The 11,875-nt window shown below is 49.4% G+C and overlaps 1 protein-coding gene across 1 annotated transcript in view; it reads right to left on the bottom strand.

Annotated features, from left to right (window-relative positions):
• WDR62 (WD repeat domain 62) overlaps nt 1-11,875 on the bottom strand; it is a 52,057-nt gene that overhangs the window by 12,866 nt on the left and 27,316 nt on the right. The window contains exons 13-19 of the mRNA XM_021706761.1: nt 8,873-8,998; nt 5,110-5,177; nt 4,908-5,029; nt 3,973-4,048; nt 3,133-3,244; nt 2,977-3,040; nt 1,706-1,837 (exon numbers count right to left, since the gene is read on the bottom strand). Coding sequence (XP_021562436.1) covers nt 1,706-1,837; nt 2,977-3,040; nt 3,133-3,244; nt 3,973-4,048; nt 4,908-5,029; nt 5,110-5,177; nt 8,873-8,998 — 700 coding nt within the window. The remainder of the gene's footprint in view (nt 1-1,705; nt 1,838-2,976; nt 3,041-3,132; nt 3,245-3,972; nt 4,049-4,907; nt 5,030-5,109; nt 5,178-8,872; nt 8,999-11,875) is intronic.

Genomic DNA, 11,875 nt, shown 5'->3' with positions numbered 1-11,875 from the left:
AAAAAAAAAAAAAAAAAAAAAAAGATAGAACAAAGGCTAGACTCAAAAACAAGACAAACTCTCCAGGGGCCACAGCAAGTGGGGCTGTAGTCCTGGGCTGCTGGGGTTCCTTCAGGTGATGGCAATGAGATTTTGGCTCCTTCAGAGTACAGGAAACTAAAACATGCTAGGCATAAGGCTGGCACTAAGCCAGGACCCCCCGGGGTGGGGTGCGACCTCAAAACCAAGAGCCAAAGGAAGCTGCCTATTCCCTTGGCGTCTAGTTCTGTAACAACTCCAGTACCAGCTCGGGAAGGTGGTCCATGTCATGGCCTGCTCCGTGGGGCCCTGGAAGCCTACCTGCAGGCTATGGCAAGGCCTCAAGAAGGAGAGGCACAGACAGGGACAGATCCAGAGGCCGGAGGGCGGAAAAACTAAAAACCGCCCACTTAGTATGAGTGCCCCCACACCAAAACCTCAAATCAAAACTGGAACATGAGTTCACTCCAAATAAAACTGCTTTTGCTGCATAAGACATCAGAGACCCATGTTTAGAAGACTAAGAAATAAGCGAAGGAAGAGCTTTCATGAGGTGCGAGAGGACACCTCAGCCCCACTGCACCCTGTCCCCCATTAACCCTGCCCTGGCTACCCGCCTCCTCGCTGCTGGCAGAGTCAGGGGTCTCCCCTGCTCTCCACATTCCCTGGGAATTCCACCATCACAGTGCTCAGAGGCTCGCCACACACTTTGCTTTTCCACTTCAAAACCCTTCTCATATGTGTCACTGTATTCTTTTTTTTTGGAGTTGGAGTCTCACTTTGTCGCCCAGACTGGAGTGCAGTGGCTGCTCCCGGCCATCGCAGCCTCGACCTGCTGGGCTCCGGAGATGCTCCCGCCTCAGCCTTCCAAGGAGCTGGAACTACAGGCACGCGCTACCACACCCAGCTAATTTTTGATTTATTGTAGAGATGAGGTCTCACCAAGTTGCCCAGGCAGGTCTTGAACCCGCGGGCTCAGGAATCCACACACCTCAGCCTCCCAAAGGCGCGGGATTACAGGCTGACACTGTATTCTTTATTTGAGTTGGAGTCTCACTCTGTCGCCCAGTCTGGAGCGCAGTGGTTGCTCCCGGTCACCGCAGCCTTGACCTGCTGGGCTCTGGCAACCCTTCTGCCTCAGCTTTCCAAATAGCTGGAATTACAGGCATGCGCTACCACACCCGGCTAATTTTTTGATTTATTGTAGAGATGAGGTCTTGCCAAGTTGCCCAGGCACGTCTCGAACCCGTGGGCGCAGACAATCCACTCACCTCAGCCTCCCAAGGCGCGGGATTACAGGCTGAGCCACCGAGCCTGGCCAGGTGATCCTTCTACCTGAGCCTTCAAGTAGCTGGAACCACAGGCACACACCACCATGCCCGGCTAATTTGTTTTTTGATTTATTGTAGAGATAAGGTCTTGCAAAGTTGCCCAGGCTGGTCTTGAACCCGCGGGCTCAGGCAATCCTCTCACCTTGGCCTCCCAAAGTGCTGGAATTATATAGGCATGAGCCACTGTGCCTGGCTTATAACTGTATTCTAAGTCTATTTCACCCATCAGGCTGCAAGTTCACTAAGGGCAGGCCTAGGGCTGTCTTGGCTATGGCTATGTCCCCAGCGTCAATCTTCATGGGGTCCAGAACAGGGAGATATCTCTGTGGTAGATGATGGGCAGGGGCCACCAGAACCTGGGGTGGCTGCTCCACTTTCTCTCCTTTGTGTGCTGCTGCTGTTGCTGCTGCTCCCGGTGGTCGATCTCTAGCAGGTGCTGCTTCATGCAGTTGGTGATCTCGGGGCCCAGGTGCCAGATGAACACACAGCTGCAGAGGCCAAAGAGAAATGGGGAGAGGGAGGAAGAGTGAACATGGGTAGCCCCTACCACATCTGATCCTGAAGCCACCCAGGTCACCACAGCTAAGACCCCATTCCCCACAGTCTGCTGGAAAACTCACCCCATCAACTTAGTGCAGGGATTTTGAACTTTGTCAGATCTACACCCTGGGCCAAGGTCCAGGGCATCCTAGCAAACTAGGCCTGCTCTAGAGGCCTCCAGATCTGAGGAAGGGGGCTATGAGGAAGAATTGGAGTAAACTAAAGGGAGTGACGGAAGGGCATCAACCTTGGGCATCAACCACAAGCTAAAGAGTTTATATATATCATCTCATTCAAATCATCACACAGTTTTTTGTTTATTGTTTTTTTTTTTTTTTTTTTTTAGTAGGAGTCTCATTCTGTCACCCAGACTAGAATGCAGTGGCACACTCATGGCTGCCGCAGTCTCGACTGGCTGGTCTCAGGTGATCCTTCTGCCTCAGCCTTCCAAGAAGCTGGAACTACAAGCGCATGCTACCATGCCAGGCTAATTTTTTGATTTATTGTAGAGACGCGGTCTCACCAAGTTGCCCAGCCTGGTCTTGAACCCCTAGACTCAGGCAATCCTCTTGCCTCAGCCTCCCAAAGTGCTGGGATTACAGGCATGAGCTAGTCCACCCAGCTATCACACAGTTTTCAAGGTAGATGGTGTCATCTCTCTTTTATAGAGGAGAAAACTGAGGCTCAGAGAAGGGAAATGAACTGCTCAGGTGATCAAAAAAAAAGGGGATAGAGGCCACTGTTTCTGTAAAGCACTGGCCAGGCCATGTGGCTCTTTGAGCTATGGCCACCATTGTTTTCCTAAGCTTTAGCCCCCTTCCCTACCTTAGGGAGGTGAATCTCTCATTTACTTTTTAAATAAACTATATTTTCCAATCTAAAAAAAAGTGACAGAACTGGGACTTGAACTCAGAGCTGGGTGTGACACCAAGGTGCACACAGTTCAAGGTGGGAGTTATGGGAAGCTCAGAAGCACTCTACGTGGGTGGGCTCTAAGCAGTGCTGAGCCCCCACTCTCCTGACAGTACATGTCCCACCCACTTCCAGAGGGAGGCTCAGCCAGGGGCGGCCTCCAGGCCTGTCACACCTGTCTCCGGATACTGTGATCAAGTGACGACAGTCATAGGTGAACTTCATGCCAGTGATGATTTCTGTAAACAAAGCAGAGAAGCTGCCCTGGCCTTCTGAGTCAGAGGCTCTCAGGGCAGGTGGGGAGGTGTCTCAAGCAGCGAGGTGCACCTACCTGAATGGCCAAACATCTTGGCAATGCACTCGCCCGAGTAAAAGTCAATCACTGAGATGCTTTTGTCAGAGCAGCTTGTGGCCAGGAAGGTACCAGAGGGGTCCACGTGGACCTGCCAGGAAAGGGACTTGCATGTCACTCAGGCTGCCTACTTCTTCCCCAGGCCGGGGCCAAGCACACCAGCCTACACTGACTGCCACCCCACGCCTGTGCTGGACATCTGGCACACGGAATCATCTCAGGCGACCTTCATGACACACATCCTGGTAGGGCAGGAACTCCCGCTCCCATTTCATGGGAGAAAAAATTAACCACCACCAGAGCAGTAATAATGGTAGCCAGGCACCATACTAAGCACTGTACGTGCACAAACTTAATTCCTCCACAGAAGGACCCTAAGAGAGAAACTATCTTTTTGTGCATTTTATAGATGATGAAAACAGGCTCAAGAGATGGCGCTTGTCCAAGGTAACACAGTCAGCTAGAGGCAGAGCTAAGGCCTGACCCTGGAGCCTGAGCTCACAACTCTTCTAGGCCAGAGTGTGTGAGAAGGCCTTCATTTTGTCCCGAGTGACACGTCTGGCAGGGGACAACCCATGCCTCGCTGACCCTTCTCACCACCCCCTGTTGCTACTCAAAACGGAGTCCACTTAAACACCCCACTTGGGGAAGGGCTCTGTACGTAAAGGTAAAGCATGCAGGGCCACCCTGTCCACACCCCTTCCCGAGCATCCCTGGTCTGGCCTGGGTAAGTGCATGTGATGCTCTGATGAAGCACCAAAGGCACGGATCCCAGATGACAGCGCTGTGTGCTTTTTGCCCTGGGGCCCCAGTACTCACCTTTAGCAGAGACCCTTCGTCACCCTGGGAGCCCTTGTAGCACTTCTTCTGCTTCCCGTTCACAGTGTTGTAGACTCTGGGGAGACGGGGACATACGTGGCCAGCGCGGCCAGCCATCCTGTCCCTCTTACTCTCCGGCCCCTGCTGCATTCTTTCCTCTTGGAAGGGCCCTGCTTTTTCTTGTCCCCATCTGATGCCTGGACTAAAGCCCTGTCTCTAGCTGAGGTTAGGGAGATTATGTACTGGGCGCCTACTGAAGAATGTGTCTCTCCCCAGCACACAGCAAGGTTAGCGCCTCGTGCCCAACTGGAATGAGTCCACAAAGGAGGCAAAGACCTTTCTGCACCTGCCTGCCCTGCACACTCTCTGCCCCCTGGCTTACTCCTCCACATCCTTAGGCCGAGGCTCGGCTCAGCTGTCCCTTCCTCCAGGAAGTCCTGCTTGATCCCGAGGTGGGGTCAGGTGTCTCCCCAGGGCCCCCATAAGCCCCCTGAGCTACCTCCATCCCAGCTCTGACCACTCTGAGCTGTCACTTTCTGGTGAGGTGGTCATGTCCCCTCCATTGGACTGTGAGCTCCATGAAGGAGGGCCCGGGGCTGCCTTGGCTACTGCTGTGACCCCAGCAATGTCTAGCCCAACTAGGTGCTCAGGGAACGTGAGTGAATGAATGAATCTCTGAGCCACATCAGCAACCTCACACACATTCTGGGAGAGCCAGAAGGAGGCCCTCTGCAGGTCTGAAAGCTAGGCCTGGGACAATTCAGCTTCTAAGAGATGCCCACTGGGTCCCTCGACCCCTCCTGGCTTCTCAGGAACCAAATGAGCAGAGGGAGGAAAGCAGAAAGTCTAGGAGAAGACTGACCAGGCGAGGTTCCATACAGGCCCGTTCAGAAAGAGCCCAGGCAAGGCCAACCAAGGGCTGGGACGCTCCTCACCTCACATTGCGGTCCTGGCAGGCCACGGCCACGTACTTCTGGGTGATGTCGATGTCCATGTCATACAAGGTGGTTTTCTCTGCTACGTGGTGGGTACGAACAAAATGCAGTCCATCCAAGCCCTGGTAAGGCAGGCAGGACTTTCAGAGGACACCCCGATAGGTCCCCCGCCCCAGCCCCCAAGGTGACAATGCCACCCTGCCTGCTGAGCACTGCGAAAGTAGATGCTCTTGTCGGCTCCACAGCTGATCATCTGGATATCTCTGTTGCCTGGGGAAGGAGGAGGTGGTGTGTTAGGCAGGGCTGGGCCACAAAGGGACCCTAGCTAGGAAACTCCACCACAAGGGCAATCTATGAGCTTTTCTGGGAGCAAAGAGGGCTTCCTGGATTGGGTGTGGTAGGTGCTAGGGCCACTGGGACTCTGTAAGATGGGAACTGTGTGTGAGAGGGGCACAGATGGAGCTGTGGGCAAGGTAGTCCTCTGCAGAGCAAAGGAAACAAAGGCCAGGGACACAGAAAGGATGCCATCTCCAATGTGGGATTTTGATGGGTGACCTAAGCAGCAGAGATTGCGGCAGGGTCAAGTGGAGCAGGCTGGGAAGCTCATGCCATCAAGAACAGTCAGAACATCCACAGGAACCTTGGGCCAGGCCCAGTGCATTGGCCTGATCTTCTTGAATGCTCAGCATCCACTCCACTGCACAAACGTGAACACAGGGGTTCAGAGTCACAGAGTCCTTTTCCCAAGGTGCAGAGAGAGAGCAGGGCCAGATGAACCCAGAACCAAAGCTGTTAAACACTGTGCTCTGAACCTGTGCCTCTTCCCCTCTGAACCCTTATCCATACAATGGGCTTAATAATGGCCCATTCCCTGTGGAGCTGTGTGAAGCCTTGGAACAGGGCTGTCTAAGGTAAGTACTATAAAGCATGCTTGCTTATATTATTCTCATTTCTTTATAGAACACAAGTTGTGAGGATGAAAAGACAGAATAAATATAAAGCCCTTACAGTCTTGGTACATCAGATGCTGCCCCTTCATAACAGGGCATTCAAAAGCCCAGGCTTAGACTGGGTGCAGTGGCTCACGCCTGTAATCTCAGCACTTTGGGAGGCTAAGGAAAGAGGATTGCCTGAGTCCAGGAATTCAAGACCAGCCTGAGCAACTTGGTGAGACCTTGTGTCTATGATAAATAAAGAAAAAAATTAGCTGGGTGTGGTGGTGTACGCCTGTGGTTCCAGCTACTTGGAAAGCTAAGGTGGAAGGATTACCTAAGCCCAGCAGGTTGAAGCTGTGGTGGCTGTGAGTGTGCCACTGCACTCCAGCCTGGGTGATGGAGTAAGACTCTAACTTAAAAAAAAAAAAAAGAGTCTGGGCTTGGCATACAAGAATTAGATGTTACTCAAGCAGGAGTCACCGGCTTACAGGAGGCAGTGAGCCCTACGTAGGAGAGGGAGTATGACCTAGGGTGACCTAGAGAAGGCCTGCAAGCTACAGGTAATGTTCTGCTTCTTAACCTGAGTGTGGTGAATCCAAGAACTATATTTAATAGCATCAGGACCACAAATCGTTTCTGCTATGAACAATGGGTGTGTCTGGCCTAGTTCACACTGACCAACTGCAAACTTTGATGTGGATGTTCACTGTAATATTCTGTAAACTTTATACAGATACTGTATTCACTTATTTGGATATATATTTTACAGAAAAGGATTAAAAGACCAAATCTTTTAGCAGGGTAGCTTCAGACAGGTTCTGACTGATGTGACCAGTCAGATGTCTGCCAATGTTGCCAGTGCCTAGTTTATTCTAAGTGATTAATGCTTTGAGCACAGCTCCTGGGTGAGTCAGCCTAGTCAGAGCAGGGCACCCAGGGGCCCAGCTTAGGATCTACACCCGCTTAGACTGGCTGAGGGGCTCTGATATTTGTGTGCTTCAGAAGGTGGACTTAAGGACCAACTCCTAGGCCAGTCACTATCTCTCCTGAATTGAGAGCACACATTAAAGGTAAGGTCACTGCTAGCTGAACTGTTAGTTTTTTGTTTTTTTGTTTTGAGTTGGAGTCTCACTCTTGTCACCCAGACTGGAGTGCAATAGCCGCTCCCAGCCACTGCAACCTCGACCTGCTGGGTTCCGGCTATCCTTCCGCCTCAGCCTTCCGAGTAGCTGGAACTACAGGCATGCACTACCATGCCCGGTTAATTTTTTTTGATTTATTGTAGAGATGAAGTCTTGCCAAGTTGCCCAGGTGGGTCTCGAACCCGCGGCCTCAGGCAATTCACTTACCTTGGCCTCCCAATGCGCAGGACTATAGGCTGAGCCACCAAGCCTGGCCCGAACTGTTAGATTTATTGATTTATTTTAACTACCTATATCCCATAGAAGGGGATGATTTGAACAGTTTTTAAAGGTGTCTGACAAGTTTTAGCTGACTAGCTTTTGTTAGGTCTTCAAAGTCGATCAAACATTAACTTGCCTCTGCCCAGCTCCCTACCATCTCAGCTACAGAGGTAGGACAGAAAGCAAGGAAGACCAAGGGGCATGAATGAATTTTCATTCACAAGATTATATGTAAAAAACTGTACATAGTCAGGAACTTAGAGTCAATGGTATTCTCTCCATGAATAGAAACTTCCTGAATGTAGCTGGAACGTGTTTTGGGTTTTGATCTATTAAACCCCCACAGTTCCTGCCTCCCCTCCCCTTGGGATCCCTAGAGCCAGGAGTCTTTATACTGAATCATTTCAGTCTTGCAGGAATCCCTTCAATTTTTCCGGTTGCATGTAGGCTTTGGAGAAGGCCAGTCTCAGGCAAGATCCTTGGCTCTGTACCTACTGGCTGTAAAATGGCTCTGGCTGTAAAATGCTGGGGAGATGGCGAGACCTTGCCTCTACAATACATTTAAAAAAAAAATTAGCCCGGTGTGGTAGCACATGCCTGTAGTTCCGGCTACTTGGAAGGTTGAGGGGGAAGGATCGCCAGAATCTAGCGGTTGAGGCTGCGGTGGCCGGGAACGTGCCACTGCACTCCAGTCTGGGCAACAGAGTGAGACTCCAACTCAAAAAAAAAAAAAATGCTAGGAAGAGTCCATGTCCAGCTCACATGTTATAAGGATCTCTGCCTGGCCAGAAGTAGCCTCCAGTAATCCTTGATATCATCTAATTATTTGCCAATGTTGCCAATGCTTATTCTGCCCTCTCACAGGATCGACACCCTAATTTCCTTTTGGGGACCATCACTCTCCTAATGCCAGCCCTACTAGATCAGGGAAGTGGCAGGTGGAGAAGTGGACACAACAGTCAGACCTAGCCAACAGAATACCCCAAAGCCCTGGCACCAACAACTGTTTCTGAGAAGGACAGGTGCCTCAAGTCAGGACAAGAAAAGTCAGTCCCCAATTTCTGCTAAAATCCACAGGAAGGCTGGGTGCAGTGGCTCAATCCTGTAATTCCAGCACTTTGGGAGGCCAAGGCGAGAGGATTTGCCTGAGCCCAGGGCTTCGAGACCAGCCTGGGCAACTTGGTGAGACCTTGTCTCTATAATAAATCAAAAAATAAGCCGGTCATGGAAGCTCATGTCTGTAGTTCCATCTACTTAGAATCCTGAGGCTGAAGGATCACCTGAGCCCAGCAGGTCGAGGCTGCAGTGGCTGTGAGCGTGCCACTGCACTCCAGCCTGGGCAACAGAGTGAGACTCTGACTCAAAAAAAAAAAAAAAAAAAAACCCATAGGAAGAGGGAAAATCTCTTTCCAGGCAATCAAGATTCTGCTTACCAAGAGAAAGGAATGGGGGGAGGGGGAGGGGAAGGGAGAAGGCGAAGAAGACGGACAGGGAGAGGGACAGGGACAAAGAGAGGCAGAGAGAGAGGGACAGGGTCAGAGAAAGAAGAGAGAAGGAGAGGGACAGGGACAGGGGGAGGGAGAGGGAGAGAAAGAGAGAGAGATGCAGGAAGCAGGAAGGGGCTTACCAGCAAACTTGATGGCAGTAATGGAGGAGGAGTGGTCATCCAGGGTCTGCTCCAGGTTGTAGTTCTTCTCCACATTCAGCACGTGGATCAGTCGATCCCGACTGGCCGAGGCCAGCAAGGTCAACCCTGTGAATGGAGGGGATGGGTCTGGGTTCCTGGAAGGCCACTTGGCCTCTTAGAAGGGCAATGTGACTGAGCTATCCAGTCCTTGGAGAAGGAGTCTTTGATTCTAGAACTGCAGCTAAATTGTCCCAGACTCAGCAAAGGCCACTCCCTCTGCTCTGTGTGATCTTCCCTGAAGCTCCCAAACCTTGGCATTTCACACCAGTTCTAGAAGTATGAATTCTGACGTACACATGGATGTTCCTCCATGCATGCCCATAGCAGACATTCTAGCAGAGCTCAGGGCTCTTTCCCACGGAGTTCAACTCCCTGGCATACCATGTGAAACCCTGGCAACCTCTCGACCGCATCTGAAACCACTGCCTCCTCATTCTCTGAGTTCTGGCTATCTGGACCCTGTACAGGCCTTACCACCTACCTGCTGCCATACTTCCATCTGCCACTGGGCCTTCTCTGCTGGTCCCCTCAGACAGTACCTACCTTGGTCACCTAGTATGCCTGAGGCCTAACAACACAACCTGAGGCAGATGGGAGCTCAGGAAAGGTTTACCGAGTAAAAAGAGATTTAAAGAAAATTTGGGGAGACAGAGGGTATGGGGGATGGAAGAATGGAAGAAGAACATGAAAAAATCATCACGTAACTTATCAGGATATAACTCCGCCTACGTTATATTCCTGCCAAAAACGTATCATCTGAATCAAATCACAAGGAAAACAGACAAACCTAAATTGAGAGAGAGAGTCTACAAAATAATTTATTCTGCACAAAGCCGTGGTCAAAAGACAAATTAAGACTGTGGAAATAGGCTGGGTACAGTGGCTCATGTCCATAATTCCAGTGCTTTGGGAAGCTGAGATGGGAAGATCATTTGAGCCCAGGAGTTCTAGATCAGCCTGGGCAACATAGCCCAGCTTGTCTTTACATTAAAAAAAAAAAAAAAAAAGGCTGGGCTCGGTGGCTCAGCCTGTAATCCCAGCACTTTGGGAGGCTGAGGCAAGTGGACTACCTGAGCCCATGGGTTCGAGACCAGTCCAAGCAACTTGGTGAGACCTCATCTCTAAAATAAAATAAAAAATAGCCGGGCGTGGTAGCACGTATCTGTAGTTCCAGCTACTCGGAAGGTTGAGGCACAAGGATTGATGGAACCCAGAAGGTCGACACTGGGGTGGCCATGAGTATGCGTCCACTGCACTCCAGCCTGGGCAAAGGAGTGAGACTCAAAAAAACCAAAACCAAAAACAAACAAACAAAAAGTCGAGCAAGTCTTAGCTACTTGGATCTCCTGAGCCCAGGAATTTGAGGCTGCAATGAGCTATTTTTGCATCACTGCACTCCAGCCTGGGTGACAGAGTGAGACCCTGCCTCAATATTTTACATTAACAGATGTAAAAACAAGAACCACATGCAGAAAAAGCTTTCAACAAAATCCAGCATCCCTTCTTGATAAAAACCTTTGAACACCTAGGCATAGAAGGAATATTCCTCAAAACAGTAAGTGCCATTTATGATAGACCCATAGCCAACATTTTGCTCAAAGGACATAAGCTGGAAGCATTCCTCCTGAAAATGGGAACAAGACAAGGTTGCCCACTCTCACTCCTCCTGTTCAACATAGTGCTGGAAGTCACAGCCAAAGCAATGAGGCAAGAAAAGAAAACCATGAGTATTCAAATAGGAAAAGAGGAAGTTAAGCTATCCCTCTTTGCCAACGATATGATCTTATACTTTGAAAACCCAAGAGAGTCCATCAAAAGCCTCCCTACACGATAAATGACTTTGGTAAAGTTTCAGGGTACAAAATCAATGTACAAAAGATAGCTGCATTTCTATACATTAGCACCAAACAGGCAGAAAATCACATAAAAAGCACAATCCCATTCACAATGGTCACACACAAAAAAATGAAATACCTTGGCATCTACCAAACCAGAGAAGTGAAGGACCTTTATAACGAGAACTACAAAACACTGATCAAATAAATCAAAGATGACACAAATGAATGGAATAACATCACATGCTCATGGACTGGAAGAATCAGTAGTGTCAAGATGTCCATCCTATTCAAGACAGTTTACAGACTAAATGCAATACCCATCAAATTATCAACTTCATTCTTCTCAGACCTGGAAAAAACAGTACAGAAACTCATACAGAAACAAAAAAGAGCACAAACAGCCAAAACAATCCTCAGCAAAAGAAACAAGGAAGTTATCACACTTCCAGACTTTTAGCTTTACTATAAGACTACAATAATAAAAACAGCCTGGTACTGGTACAAGAACAGGCATATAGACCAATGGTATAGGCTAGAGATTCCAGAAGTAAAAACTTGATCTCTCAACCAATTAATCTTCGACAAAGCTATCAATAATAACCACTGGGGAGAGGAGACCTTATTTAGCAAATGATGATGGGAAAAGTGGTTGACCACATGCAGAAGAATGAAACAGGACTCCTACCTATCATCATGCACAAAAATCAACTCTAAATGGATGAAAGACCTAAACATAAAACCTCAAACTATAAGAATCCTAGAAGAAAAACTCTCTTATGCACATTGGAGTAGGCAGCCAATTCTTGATCAAACTCCCCAAAGCGTATGCCATAAAAGATAAGATACACAAGTAGGACCTCATCAAACTGAAAAGCTTTTTGCACAGCAAAAGAAACCATCAGGAGAGCAGGAAGACAGCCCACAAAATGGGGAAAAAATATGCTAATTGTGTATCTGACAAAGGCCTAAAATCCAGGATCTAAGGAACTCAAATGAGCCAAAAGGAAAAAAACAGTCTATTAAAAAATGGGCCGGGCTCGGTGGCTCAGCCTGTAATCCTGCGCCTTTGGGAGGCTGAGGTGAGTGAATTGCCTGAGCCCGCGCT

The sequence above is a fragment of the Carlito syrichta genome, unplaced genomic scaffold, assembly GCF_000164805.1.
Source record: "Carlito syrichta isolate Samal-C Ts95f unplaced genomic scaffold, Tarsius_syrichta-2.0.1 Scaffold315987, whole genome shotgun sequence".
Classification (NCBI taxonomy): domain Eukaryota; kingdom Metazoa; phylum Chordata; class Mammalia; order Primates; family Tarsiidae; genus Carlito; species Carlito syrichta.
The sequence above is the reverse complement of the archived record's forward strand: the minus strand, read 5'-3'. Positions and strand labels throughout refer to the sequence as shown.